Source organism: Stegastes partitus, unplaced genomic scaffold (genome assembly GCF_000690725.1).
Source record: "Stegastes partitus isolate 25-593 unplaced genomic scaffold, Stegastes_partitus-1.0.2 Scaffold0, whole genome shotgun sequence".
Taxonomy (NCBI): domain Eukaryota; kingdom Metazoa; phylum Chordata; class Actinopteri; family Pomacentridae; genus Stegastes; species Stegastes partitus.
In genome coordinates this window covers 1,583,667-1,598,748 of record NW_007577731.1, presented here as the reverse complement: position 1 = coordinate 1,598,748, position 15,082 = coordinate 1,583,667, and the positions used below count along the sequence as shown (strand labels likewise).

General features: G+C 41.9%; 2 protein-coding genes across 2 annotated transcripts; one reads left to right on the top strand and one right to left on the bottom strand.

The window, feature by feature from the left end:
* Positions 1-6,425: 6,425 nt before the first annotated feature.
* setd9 (SET domain containing 9) lies at positions 6,426-7,707 on the bottom strand. Its single transcript, XM_008284490.1, has one exon. It carries the CDS (start codon positions 7,385-7,387, stop codon positions 6,560-6,562), a length of 828 nt encoding a protein of 275 aa, XP_008282712.1. The 5' UTR covers positions 7,388-7,707; the 3' UTR covers positions 6,426-6,559.
* A 1,463-nt stretch (positions 7,708-9,170) lies between these two features.
* On the top strand, positions 9,171-13,463 carry dcun1d1 (DCN1, defective in cullin neddylation 1, domain containing 1 (S. cerevisiae)). Its single transcript, XM_008284393.1, has 7 exons — positions 9,171-9,226; positions 10,642-10,855; positions 10,940-11,108; positions 11,482-11,612; positions 11,699-11,781; positions 11,860-11,956; positions 12,799-13,463. Exons 1-7 carry the CDS (start codon positions 9,224-9,226, stop codon positions 12,873-12,875), a joined length of 774 nt encoding a protein of 257 aa, XP_008282615.1. The 5' UTR covers positions 9,171-9,223; the 3' UTR covers positions 12,876-13,463.
* Positions 13,464-15,082: the final 1,619 nt, after the last annotated feature.

The following is a 15,082-nucleotide window of genomic DNA, read 5'->3' as shown; positions in this document are numbered from 1 at the left end:
TGTTTGGATCACGCGGAATTTAACACACTATTTCGTATAGACGATTGTATGCTCCAATTCGTGATAAAATGTGAAAATAGCGTGGGACTATATTCCCCGGCGGAAGGATATTGCAGTAATAGCGGGTGGCGGGGCTGCTACAGTGTCTCTGACAGGTCAAAACTCCGCCTGACAAGGTTGTGCAACATTTTGGGGGAGAGGGTTCGCGTGAGGCCGACACGGGCTCGTTTCGTTTAACACGGGACACTGATGGAGCAGATTTACCTCCACACCACCGTGAGATCAGCCTACAGCCGCAGCTCCAGAGTGGAAATGCCTCAGTGTGTGAGCCTTTAGTCCACAAGTTGAGTTTGAGTCATTGATCTGAATTGTGGAGTGAACAGAGGCCTGATTAGGGTTCAGAAATGTCTCACAGTGATGGCAGGATGAGGCCACTGGAAATCTTCACAGTGATCATAAGCCACAGCAGAATTTCTGTTGTGATTTTGGAGGATAGAGGATAGTTGTAGACCGTGTGCTTACTTTGGTTGGTTATTTTCCAGTGATGGTTGCTTCAGCTGCACATCACAGCGCCGCCCAACATCCTGAGACCGTGTGAGAAAAGCAACACTTCTCTCTGTCCTGTCACAGGTTAGTTTCTACCGCCAGTCAAGTGTCATCTGTCACAGAATGAATCTTAAGTAAAGGCCTGACACCAAGCTCTGGGCTCCAGTAGAAACACCTCGTCATGCTGAAGGATGTGAACGAGGAGCAAACGTTGTCCCTGTACAGGTGTCTATGATGAGCCTCGATAAGCTGTCACTATATCGCACTACCACCAGTGTACATAGGTTGAATTTTATACATTTAATTTAATTCATACTGTATTTTTGATCCTTATTTTTTAACGTATGACACTAATACAAGGTGAGAGAGAAACGGTTCCTCTGTATGTCCTTGATAGGTAGAGAAACTGACAACAAACCAGGACTCAACATCAAGAACGGATGCCAACATCCAGAGGGTCGGCGAACTGGTGCAGACTGATGGTGGGACTGACGAAGGAGTCGGTCAGAAACACCGTATAGGACGATTTGGGCTTTCTGCAGTTTCCGTGATGCTGGTGCCTTCCACTGGAGGCTCTGTTGCTTGGTCTCGGGGTCGTACTGGAGAACCCAGGCCTCATCCCCAGCCATACGGTTAATCTTTTAGTCATCGAAGAGCAGTTTGGACAACAACAAACCTTCTGCATGCCCAAATCATCTAAAAGGATGGATTGATACAGAAACAGTTTGATGATCATTTTCAGACCAAAAACTAGAGAAGTATTGTATTTGGCCCTAAACACCTCAGAAACACACACTCTAACCAGATGGCTGCTCTGGATGGCATTTCCTCGGCCTCCAGAACTACTGTGACTTACTTCTGATCTGGATATGCTGTTTAACACACCTGGAAGACGGCGTTCTTTCACCTGCGTAATATTGTCAGAGTCAGGAACATCCTGTCTCAGAGTGATCATTAAAAACTAGTCCATGCATGTGTAGCTGTTAGGCTGTAGTTCCTTGTTATCAGGATGTTCTAGTCGCTCTCTGAAAAACCTCCAGCTGATCCAAAATAGAGCCATATTTCTCGTGCAGGACTGAATTAAAAACCTTGTGAATGACCAACTCCATGTTATCCTAAAGACCTTATGTCATCCCAACAGAGCGCTTCGCTCTCAGACTGCAGGTCTACTTGTGGCTCCCAGAGTTTCCAGAAGTCAAATAGGAGACTGAACCTTCAGTCAACAGGCTCCTCGGTTGTGGAATCAGACACCATCTCTACTTTAAGATTAGGCTGAAAACGTCTTTAATAAAGCTCATGGGAATGGCTGCTCATGGTCAACTGAACCTTCCTTTAGTTATCCTGCTGTAGGTTTAGCCTGCTGGGGGATTCCCATGATGCACTGAGCTCCCTCCATACAGGTATAGATCACTGTTGCATGTCTCTAACTTTGCATCTCCTCATTAGTTTGTGTTTCATTCTCCCTGCAGGTGTCTCTGGATCTGGAGCTCTCTGATCTGCAGTCGCCGGCTCTACCGACCTCCAAAGTGTTTCATGTTCTGTTTGTTAGCGATGTTAGCGCTGTGTTGTGTTGTGCACACGCTCACATGGATCCAGCTGCTGTCTGAAGCTGCAGGTATTAAATAAACTCAAAGGAAAGACTCCTGTGAACAGCTGGAGGCGACAAACTAGACTTCAGCTCAGGTCCGTGTGTGCTTACAGTTCTGTTTGAGCTAAAACTGCAAAGCTCTAAGCTACATGCTATAAAACTTTAAAAGAAGAACCACATCATATCGTAAAATGTTGCATGTAAAATAGTGATCGGAGGGGTTTGTGATATCGAAAAAATAAGTAATAAAGGTAGCTCAAGGCTGTTCAGTGCTCCATATTATGAAGAAGAGGTAAAAAAAACAAAAAAAACATACAAAGTTCTAAACTATCTGCGTTAAAATGCTAATGAATAAAAACGAGAACTGATATCACTGCAGCGACTTACCATAAAACAGTAAAATGCGTTTTTATTGCTGCCCGGCTACCTGCTGCCATATTTTGTCTGTTACTTCAGTGATTAGAGGTTTTATGAGTAGTAAAGGGGAAATGTCTAAACACATGATAGTGCTGCTGCTGATAACCTGCTGGGAGGCTGTGGAGCAGAAAACTCTTCATTAAACACCTGATGTGACAGAAAAAAAAGAGATTTTAACATGCAGATCAGGCTTAAAAGCAATAAAATAATATCCCAAAGTTTTTGATCAGTTTTTACCAAAGAGCTTTATTGAAATGTCACATAAAAAAAAAAATCTATTCTTACAAAACCAGATCATCCACGAAGCAGCCATGACTGTACCTCCAGGCCTAATGACGTACGATGACATCACCGCTGCTCACCACATGTTCTCTCTGTCTGCTGGAAGCTGGTTTTAAACCACAACTGGATCAACCATAAAATCCCTGTGATGTGTAGCCGCTGCTCATTGTGAAAGAGGCTGACACACCTTGAACATTATCAGGAAACCGGAGTTGGCAGGAAAACCTGTCTCTCAGCTGCTTGTTTGGCTGCTTGTCAAGAGCATTCTTTGTCTGCTGTTGTGGGAAGAAATCTGGGGAGAGCTTCCTTCTTGCCTTGTTAAATTTCTGCTTGAGTAGCCCCATATTGATATGAAATGAATTAAAATAAAACAGAAATAGAAAGTCTTTGTTATCACTGTATTCTGCAGAATTCAACACAATATTCCTGACTGGTTCATTAAGAGACACAGGAAAGGTAATCCAAAAAACACAGGCTGTAAGATAATAAATCCATCCATCATGTATACACCTTAATCCTCACTAGGGTCATGGGGGGCTGGAGTCTATCCCAACTGACTCAGGGTGAAGGCAGGTTCACCTGGACAGGTAACCAGTCTATCACAGGGCTACACTTAGAGACAGACAACCAAGCACACTCACATTCACATCAACGGACAATTTAGAATCACCAATTAATCTCAGCATGTTTCTGGACTGGGCTGCAAGGTGGCGCAGTTGGTAGCACTGTTGCCTCACAGCAAGAAGGTTGCCGCTTCGCGTCCCGGTGGGGGCGCCGGAATCTTTCTGCGTGGAGTCTCCATGTTCTCCCGGTGCAGCGTGGGTTCTCTGGCTTCCTCCCACACAGTCCAAAAACATGTTGAGGTTAATTGGTGATTATAAATTGTCTGTAGGTGTGAATGTGAGTGTGCTTGGTTGTCTGTTTCTCAGTGTGGCCCTGTGATGGACTGGTGACCTGTCCAGGGTGTCCCCTGCCTTCACCCTAAGTCGGCTGGGATAGGCTCCAGCCCCCCCGTGACCCTAATGAGGATTAAGCGGTGTATAGGTAATAGATAGATGTTTTTGGACTGTGGGAGGAAGCCGGAGAACCCGGAGAGAACCCACGCTGCATGGGGAGAACATGGAGACTCCACGCAGAAAGATCCCGGGTGTCCTCACCGGGATGCCAACTGGGGATCTTGTAGGCCGTAGCTCAGGTGGGAGCAGGTAGTCCTCCGAGGTTGGTGGTTCGATCCCCCTGCCCCTCCACATTCGAAGTGTCCTTGGGTGGGACACTGAACCCAAAGTTGCTCCCAATGGCAGGCAGCAGCTTGCATGGCCGCTCTGTCGCCATTGGTTTTGGCTTTGAGTGCCGCTAAGGTAGAAAATTGCTGTATAAGTGCAGACCATTTACCATCTAGCTGCGATGGTACTAACCACAGAGCCAAGATAAATAGAAATAAATAAATAAAAAGAGCAAATGAATAATAAATGTTAATGTTTGCTTTAGCTGTTAATTTAACCCCTACATTTTATTTTGATAAAAGAATCCCTTCCTGCTTTGACAGGGCTGAGATGTAACTCTACATCATTGCTTTGTCTAGAATGTGCAGCTGCAGCTCGAGCACACCAGCTCACCTACGACGATGTAGAACTCCTCTGTGCCTCGGGTGACCAAACGTCCTGTTTTCATGTCCTGTCCTGGTTGTTTTTTTTTTTTTTTACAAAGTGATGAAAATGTCCTGGTTTAAATTTATTGAAATGATGAGGCATCTTTGAGTAAAATTTGACTATCATTTGGGTGTCCTGGTATTCAGTATATCTGTGCAGCAAGACGGCAAGTTGTCATATTGGAGCGAACGAGCCGATTCCGAAGAAGAATATTGATATAGACATGGACTGGAAACGGTCATTCATGGCACTATTTTACTCATACTTTGTCTTCCAGCTTTTATCAAAAACACCATCTGGACATGTTGACATCAGGGGTCTTTTATAATCTAACACTGGAACTAGCATAATGTTGCTTAATGCAATTATTGCACAAGTTTCCATGGGAATGATTGCACAAGAGCTGTGCGTGGAAGTCACTGCTTGTTGGACGTCTGTGTATAAACAGTTCTGGGAAAGAAACGGTCCCTGGAGCTTTAATGGTTCTGTCGTGTTTGCAGGTCAGACCAGCGGTGACCCAGATGTGTTTGGAAGGACCGGAGCTCTACTGAGACAACAGGAGCTGGAAATATCTTCCAGGAGAGGGAGGATTGGATGTTCTCTCCGGTTTTCTTTCAGCTTCTTGTGTTTCTCTGTCATACGAAGGATTCGGTTTAGCTCAGGTTCTTTCCTCTCTGAGTATCGACTGTTTGGTAGTTGGAGGAGCTGCACCCTGGTTCTGGTTTAATCGTGATTTAACTTTGTCTGCAGATTGTCTCCTCCTTGTTTTTGATCCCCTGATGTGAGCAAACTCAATCCTGCAGTGTTAAAGAAAATCCAGTAAAAAATGGTGAACATGTGGCAGCAAGGGTGCAAGAAAACAGGTTAAAAAGCATTTTAAAAACTGTAAAAAATAATGACAAATATCTGTAAAATAATGATATTTTCAGCAGATTTAAGTACAGACAACAGAATAACTTTATAGTTACACTATTATGAATAAAAACATTTTTTAAGAGTACGTTATTTATAGTGTTGGCCTGTTTTTTTCCTCAGTAAATATGTAAATTATCCCTTTTTTAAAATATGATTTAACTCTGTTAGGTAGATAGAAATACTTTATTTGGTCATTCCAGCACAAAGACAAAGCGACCACCACCATAAATAAGCAAAAATAAACAATCATATAAAATGCAAAATGTACAATAAGTGTAATATGTCAAGTAGAAGTTTAACAAAACATGGAAAATCTGCAAAATAATTACATAAAAAAGTATTCTCCCGCTTTTTAGACCTAGATAGATGATATTTTTTGCAGAATTTAGTTTTTTATTTTATGGTTAAATGTCGTGAAAGAACTAATTACCTTTTTAAAAAAACTACAGATTGTTTTATGTAGTGGATATTTACAGTTTTGGCCTTTTTTCTGTCTGTTTGTTTCACAGTTAACATGTAAATTAAGACTTTTCCTGTGATTTTATCTGTAACTTAAAACAGGGACTTTTTAAAAAAAATACCAGTAAACTGCTAAAAAAAATTACACTTGACTGAATTTCTTTAGTTTTTTACAGCGTGTGCATGGATTTATCTGTGATATCGAAGTCAGAACACATCTTAAAACTGAACTGGGATCAGCCCAGCATCCTTATTAAGTCTCTGTGGAAAGCGTATTTACTCAGGGACAGTTTGAGACGAGTACTTCTGTTTTATTCTCCTTTATGTTGGCTGTCAGCTCAAATGGAAACACGGCACGTCTCACTGATTAGCTGCTTTTAGGGTTGACATTTTCACGTGTGAGCATGTTTGTGAAACCGGCTGAACCTTTATGATGGTAACGAGCCTGGACGCAGCACAGAGCGAGTCCTCTGAGCAGGACTTCATGAAAACACACCTTGTTCCTGTGTTCTCTGTGAGGTGGATCTGAACATGAGATTACTGTAAAAAGTCGAGCAGCCAGGAATCAATTTGTGGTCCATGAAAGAGATGTTTTGATTTTATTCTGGTGCGTTCCTGAGAGTACAAAGAGAGCGACCATCATGTTTGACCATGAAACACATTGATGATACAGTCTGGATGTCAGCTGGAGTGTGAGCTGCCCTTAATGCACGATGGTGTAGTAGTTGGAGAAGAGCTCCTCCCCGGCGCTGATGTCTCTGAGCGACACCAGGACCACGCAGCGCAGAGGCCTCTGGGTGTCCAGGCTGTAGTTGACGTTGGGGAGGAACCGGCGGAGCTCGATGGGGAACCCGTCCGGCACGTCGTACTCCTGGTAGCAGACGTTGGCCGGCCTCTCGTTGGAGCAGTTGTTCACATACTGACCCACGGCGAGGGGGTTCAGAGGAGCTTCTGTCAGCCAGCTGGTGTCGCTTGTCAGGAAGGGACCCAGTCTGTCCCTGCCGCTGCAGGACCTGAACACCATCCTGGAGACGCTCCGGTCGTTTCCATCGACCAGGACGCCGTCGATGCACCTGAACACGAAGGGGTTTCTGATGGACTGCAGCAGGATGGGCTCGTGGGGCTGGTACACTGTGCCCGGGTACATGGCCACGGTGGCTCCTCTGGGTACCAACCCTCTGGAGACAAACACTCCGGTTCCGGCCCGCTCCAGAGAACTGGGCCGGCGCTCGATGCAGAAGCCCAGACACTGCAGCATGGCCTCCTGGGGGTCTCCTCCATGTTGCTCTTCTTCTCTGGTCACCTGTGCACCCTGGAACTGCCTGAGCTCAGCCCCATGACTGAGGAGTGTGAAGAGCCTCAGCAGACTCTCAGAAACCTCCACATCCGGGACCAGCTTGTCCTTGCAGCGTTCCGTCACCTGCCGCAGAGTCTTCTCATTTCTGGACAGATTCAGAACCATCCAGGGCACGAACCGGTGTCGGTACGACCTCCATTTGTTCTGAAGCGCTCGCAGGGCAGATCCGAACATCCAGAGAGCCGTCTGGTAGGTCCGACGCTCTTCCTCTTCTGGTTCAAGCTTTATTGACGTTTGTGAATTGGAGGTTTACCGCCACCTGCCGGCTGGAGGCAGAACGTCTGGTGTCTGTCACGGTCATTAAAAAACTCACATCCTCAGAATAAACCAGGCTGTCTGAGATATTAAAGGTGATCAGAAAACAGTCACTTATTGAATTGTTCAGTAGAATATCTGCAATATCTATTTTTTACTTTTATCTTCCTGAAGTTTTGAATTATTTGGAAATCTAATGAGATTTGACCCCAGATCTGATAAAGCAGCAGCTCTTCTCCTGGATCGTTCTGCTTAGTGGTCACTGGAACACCCAGAATGTTACCTGCACAAGTCTAGACTGTAAAACTGAAACAAACAAACAAACAAACAAAAAAACACAAATAAACAAATACAAACAAACAAACAGCAAAAGTCTGGCATTAAGGGTTCCAGATAAATACTTGAGAAAAATGGTGGAATACTATGACAAAATCAAAAACTGTAAACAAAGTAAAAATTAAAAACAAATAAAAACAATGATAATAAAAACAGCAAATATCTTTAAAATTATGCTATTTTAGCTGATTTAAATACAATAAAACTATTTTATCTGTAAAAACAAATACAGATTTTTGATGCACATATTTTCAGCTAAAGCCTGTTTTAAAAAAAAAAAAATTTTTAGGGTCAATATGTATATTAATACTGTTTTATAGCTATCATCTGCAATTTATTGAAACGGGAATCATCTGTGCAAAAAAAGTAAAAAAAAAATTAATTTACCCTTTACTTTCTTTCTTTTTTGGTGGTGCTGAAAAAATCTGTTAAGAAAATGGTGTGATACTGTGAAGATTAAAAACTTTTTTTTAAAAAAATGTGTCAAAATACCAACAAACATCTGTGAAATAATGATACTTTTATCTGATGTAAACATAGTAAAGCTGTGAAATTGTATGATCACAATGTTGAAAAAAACAAAACAAACAAACAACAAAAAACTATTGATTAATTGCTGATTTTTGATGTGAGCATTATTTATAATTTTGACCAGATTTTCAAAGAAATCTTTTAGGTTTAACATTTAATTAAGATTTACTAGATATCATTTGTAATTGAACAAAACAGGAATAATTATGTACTATTTTGAAAAATACTTAATATACATAATTTTTTCCTTTAAATAGTGGCTAGTACGATTGTATTTCTGCTTATTTAAATACATTTTAAAAATTGTGCAATTTCATGGTCACACAATGTGAAAGTGCACATCACAGATTTCTGTTCTCCATAGTTTTCAAAAATGAGTTAACATGTATATTAATACTCTTTTCCTGTGATTTTACTCATTACAACCTGTAATTTAACAAAACAGGGAGAATCAACAGTAAATTGCTCAGAAACGTATAATTAAATATGTATGTTTAATAGTGTTTGAGGGATAATTAATTACCTTAATTAGAACATAAGAAACCGAGGTGTATCAGGGTTCTCTTAACTCTTGTAGTTTTCAAACTGCCTCTTTAGGACAACATAAACAAAATCTTAAAATCCAGTTATGGCTTTTGGTTTCTGTGTGTCACTACAGACCTTTCACCCTCTTGGCACCGCCATCAAACCATATTTAAATATCTCAAACAGACTAATTTGACAGATTTTTTTTTAAATTAACGCTATCGATACCGGATAGTGTGATTCCCACTCCGGCCACCAGGTGGAGGTAAAACACCAGCTCACTGTGCGCCAGCCGCCAATAAACGTCAAACTCGAGGAAGAAGCCAGCTGGATGGGAGGAGAGGGAGTCCGGCAGAGACAAACATGGTGAGAAACGACTCTTTTTAGCCTTGTTGCTCGGTGCAAACACAAACAGAGCCCTCACACACAAACTACAACTTTTGGGTGATTAACAAAGCCAGTAAACTGTTTTAAAAACTTTATGTTCGCCCTGAGTAACGAAAACAAACGCAGCTAACAGCGTTTGCTAACTAGCTAAGGCTAACCAACTCGCCCAGTTAGCTAGCTAACCTTGCTAGCCTTCAAGCCAAACTGACAAACAACAATATTCACTGTGCGGCGACGTTAGCTGTGGACTGATGACGGCGGGATTTCAAGGCTTAATTTCTTGTTTGGAGTTTTAAACGCTACAGGTGTTGTGCCGAAAAGTGACCGCCTGCCAGTAACTGATTATCGTCCGTGGCAGCAATCACATTTACTGCATTATTCTGCCTGCTGTGTCCACCACTTTATAACCAGTCCAGCTGATTTTACCAGTTAAAACAGCTTCAAAGCACCAATTCAACTCGTGTAACACAGTCTTCCACTTTGCCCGAAAGTGATTCATGTGACTCAAAGGAAATGAAAGCATCAGAAAGACTTGAGTTCATTCGTCTGAGCTTTATTTTAATGATTGGGTTTGTGATGCTAAAGCTCTGCTGCTCTATTTCCATCCATCTACAGATTAAACAACCATAGCATGCAAACACATCTGACCTCATACGTCTGGTGGTAGCAAAGTGAAGCTTTAATGTTTTTCGTAACCAGGTAATTGTGAAATGTTTGCAGTTTCTAGCGTTCAGGCCTGACATGGAGACTGATTATAGGCGATCATATCGGTTTTTAGGATGTGTGTGGCTGCTATGTCCAATATCCTATCTACAGATGTGTGCAAAATATAGAAATGATCTCTTTCTCTCTGCTGACAATATTTCATTTCATTGCATAAAGAACATTTCAGTCACAATACAGGGGCTGCACTCACTTTCTGATGAGTGGAAAACTGCATTATGTTAATTGAATTGTTCCTTTAAAGCTGTTTTAACTCGTAAAAACAACTGGCTTGGTTATAATCAAGGCAACATGGAGATCATTGCTCCCATGGATGACAATCACATTGTGGTAGTTGAACCTTTTTGGTCAAACACTGTCTAACTGCAAATCAGTCCCTGCAGACAGAGTGTGTTTGCTCGTCCCCTTACTTCAGTAATTAAGACATGTGTGACTGTGGTTTAGTTTTTATATAATTTACAACTAGCTTGTGATTATTATGTGACGTTATAGACGATAACTCTTGAAGACTCGCAGACTAAAATGCCGTTTCAAAACAGCAGCTAAATGTAGTTTAACTGTTACAGAAACACCGTGTTTTCGCATAGTTTAAGTCTAATTGTGTGACATAGCCACAGTTATGTTAAATTCTTTTTATGTGTGATTGTTTTGTTTTTGTTTTTTCTGTGCAGAACAAGCTGAAGTCCTCACAGAAGGATAAAGTTCGTCAGTTTATGATTTTCACACAATCCAATGAGAAGACTGCGGTGACCTGCCTGTCGCAGAATGACTGGAAACTAGATGTCGCCACTGACAAGTTTTTCCAGAACCCAGAGCTCTACGTTTCAAATCTAAAAGGGGCTTTAGACAAGAAGAAGCTCGAGCAGCTGTACAACAGATACAGAGGTGGGCACTGTTGGGATGTAAATCACACTTTGCATCGCTAAAAAAAATAATCACACTAAACAATGTTTGTGCTCTGACGCCCAGATCCTCACGATGACAACAAGATAGGCATTGACGGGATTCAGCAGTTCTGTGATGACCTGGGTTTGGACCCAGCCAGTATAAGTGTCCTTCTCATAGCCTGGAAGTTCAGAGCAGCAACACAGTGCGAGTTCTCAAAACAGGAGTTCATGGATGGCATGGCGGAACAGGGGTGAGAATGTATTTTCAGATGATGCGAGCCAGAGAGAACAGACTTTGTTCCTCTGTTCTCTGTGAAGGGGGCTTTAACATTGTAAACTCACAGACGCAAGACAAGTAAGTGGACCGCTATAACTCACATGTTGACTTGATTTTAAGTGAGAGTGCTTTGAGAGGTTTGTCCGAGATGGATTGTGGTACAGACATATGTTGAATAGTGCTCAGTGTGATCATTTCTGTCTTGTTTTCTTGAGCATTAACTTGTTTTTCTGTTTGACTAATCAGTCATATGCATCTTTAATGATTAAAGATTAATCTAATGCACGTGAAAAAAAACCTTTGTTTTTGTCCACCGGGTAGTAAAAGTGTGATTTATGCTTCCGCAGGTGCGACAGCATAGAGAAACTAAAAGCTCAGCTGCCAAAGATGGAGCAGGAGTTAAAGGACCAAGGGAAATTTAAGGACTTTTACCAGTTTACATTTAATTTTGCAAAGAACCCTGGTCAGAAAGGCTTGGGTAAGAACCTCCCAGTCCTCCTCATGTTGCTCATCAACAGTTTGTGTTGAACTTCTTTTGACCTTCTGTCTGTTTTTTTCTTCCAGATTTAGAAATGGCGATTGCATATTGGAATTTAGTTCTGGCTGGACGCTTCAAGTTCTTGGACTTGTGGAATAAATTTTTAGTTGTAAGTTGATAATCTTGTTGTCAACATGCATATATTGTAAAATTCTTATTTATGAACTCTGCTCTACGTCTTTTCCAGGAGCACCACAAAAGATCGATTCCTAAGGACACTTGGAACCTCTTACTAGACTTCAGCACAATGATCACAGACGACATGTCGAATTATGATGAGGAAGGTTCGTAAACTCCTCACGCAACTATGCAGAAGCATTTATTTTTGTAACCTATAATGTGTTTGACGGGCTGCAAGGTGGCTCGGTGGTTAGTCTCCATGTTCTCCCCGTGCAGCGTGGGTTCTCTCCGGGTTCTCCGGCTTCCTCCCACAGTCCAGAAACATGCTGAGGTTAATTGGTGATTGTAAATTATCCGTAGGTGTGAATGTGAGTGTGCTTGGTTGTCTGTCTCTAAGTGTAGCCCTGTGATAGACTGGTTACCTGTCCAGGTGAACCTGCCTTCACCCTGAGTCAGCTGGGATAGACTCCAGTCCCCCATGACCCTAGTGAGGATTAAGGTGTAGAGATGATGGATGTGTTTCCCATAGTGATGCATGATATTAAAATTTCTGGCCGATACCGATATCCGATATCCGAGATTAAGATTTCTGATATCGCCGATAACCGGTATTACTGATGTCGATATTTAATTTTGGCTCACACCGAAAAATGAGTATCAGTAAGCACTGTGAGGAAACTATTCAAAAGAAGCTCAAATCAGACCACATAGTCTTCTTTATTACGTATCAAAACATATTTAAACATATTTAAGTCCAGGACCATTTAAGTCAAAACATCTGTGAAATAGCAGCGATATCAAACGTAGAGACGAAGGCGCTGATGTTAGACAATCATCGGCTAAATGTGTTCATCAGGCCGATACCGATATGCGGGAAAAAACACTGATATCGGCCGATACCGATGTGGTCGTCGATTTATCGTGCACCCCCAGTTTCATGACATTAAAAATTACCTGTCATCCATCATTCTGTATTTAGCTACGTGACGGTTTGTGTCTTCAACAGGAGCGTGGCCCGTCCTTATCGACGACTTTGTGGAGTTTGCGCGGCCGCACATCGGGACCAAGAGCACAGCAGTTTAAAGGCCGCTCTCGCCGAAGGAACGTCCAACACGAGGTTCCTACAGAACGGAGCGACCGGAGGACAAGACGACCGCACTGAGCTGAGATCTACGTTGCCTTTTCAACTCTCAGGACTGAAACATTTTACACAGCAGAGACTTTATATGTATAAATGTGTGTATAGGTACATGCACACATTTATATGTATATGAATTTATGTGTGTATGTGTATATATACGAAAAAGGCATATCTCTTTGTTGGTCAACTTGTGATGGTTTGGAACTTTTATCTAAAGTATTGGGCTTCTGTCTGCGCTCAAGCCACCTCGAGAGGAGCCACCATTTTTGCCACATGCGCTTCACTGATGGCTCAGCAGCAGGTAGATAGACACACTTGAATTGTAAACACGAGGGAGGGGGACATTGTTCTTTAAATATTGGATTTTAATACTAGTGTGCATTCCTGATTTAGTTTTTTTTGTTTTATGATACATTTGTGTGACAAGTCGGTATAAAACCCTTGATTGTAATTCTTTTTTAAGCATAATGCTGTTTGTTTAAACACAAATGTATAAAGATAAAATAAATGTTTCCATTTGGTATCTTTAAGGCTGCGAGGCCCGTGTGCATTTGTACTCATGAAGGGTGTTCATATGATTAGGGCTGATGAGCTCCAAAAGAGGTTAGCAATACAGCAGTCAAAATGGAAATACAGTCGGGACTCGATAATCCGACACTAAATGTAAAACCTTCTTTTATGTCGGATAGCAAGGCTGTCGGATTGTCAAGACGGAGGTCCAGATACAAGGAGGGCTTATGCTGGAAGGCTCATTAGTTGTTAATTATTGTTCATAGTTGTTATAATAACTAGTAGGGCTGGTCCCAATAGCACTTTCTGCTCTCTGGATATTCAGGCCCAATTAATGATGGATATCTGAATATTCGGTGCGGTCGGGGGACACTTCCACCCCGGGGCAGTGCTCTGATGGGATGGAACTGTCCAGAACACACAGGCAGTACTTGGCTGCTGATGCTAGTTTAGTTAGCGCTCACACTTCTGTTTCTACCATCGGTGGCGGCGGGGGAGTGGCAGATACGCTCCACTGTTACCATCCATGTTTACTTCCATAAACACTGAACACGCTCGCTGCGTGTGACGTCGTCGTGTCCTCTTCTGCGCATGCGGGACACTTTTGGGTCGTATGAAGTTTACACAGCAGATCACATACAAGTCGCATTGAACTGGAAATGTGAAGGAACTCACAAAGAAATCCTCATTGAGCATCAAGTCCTGCAGTGTGACCGTAGCCAATCTGTGGGATTGTTCAGTCAGATAATACGCCGTTATCCTGATTGGTTTCCTCAACTGACTGTACTTTTAATCTTATTGTCAAGTTGTTCTTCAGGTTTTAGTTTGTTAGAAAAGAGACGTAATTAACGACAGGGAAAGATGCGATGTGTTGATGGAGCCAAAGTGCCAGGAGACATCATGTGGATCTCCTATAAAACATCACGTCTCATTTAGTACATTTTAGGGTTTCTAGTCTGCAGGTGACTATCTTCCAGGAGAAGTCTGTCCAGCTAAGTTCTTAAAGGTCGTATAAAACCAAAGAAATGCCTTATAATGCACAAACCAAGCAAAAGTAAAAATACTCAATTACAGGCCAAAATCCTGCGTGAGAATCTCCATGTATCAGCAGGAAAGTGTAGTTAAAGCTGTAAAGTACTGGTTTGGTCCTTCTGGCTGATATATGACATGATCAGATTATTGAAGCGTCACGTTGCTGTTAAAGCTGCTGGAACTACTTTATATCCAGTTTTATATAAACAGGGACAGAAGATGGATCTTGGTGGCTGTCAGATGATTATAAAAGAAAACAAATCTGTTTTTGGTTTTGAACTTTCTGAAATCCTCTATTTTTGGTGAGATCATCAGAACATTTATCAGAATGAAACCAGGTGTTTGGTTTAGAGGGGGAAAAAAAATCTTTATTTAATGGAGCTGTTAACAAGTCAGATATCTGAACCGTGACCCTGAACACCCACTGGTTTTGTAAGAAAAAGATGGAAATTACTGGTTTATTTTTGACTGTGTTGCCTTGTGAAAGCTTGTTCTGTTATCAATCGTATAAAATGTTTGTTCTAGAAGGAACCAAAGCTGTCGGATAAATGCAGTGAAGTAAGAAACGTAGTGAGGTGGAAGTATGCAGTAACATTTAGTAGAAATA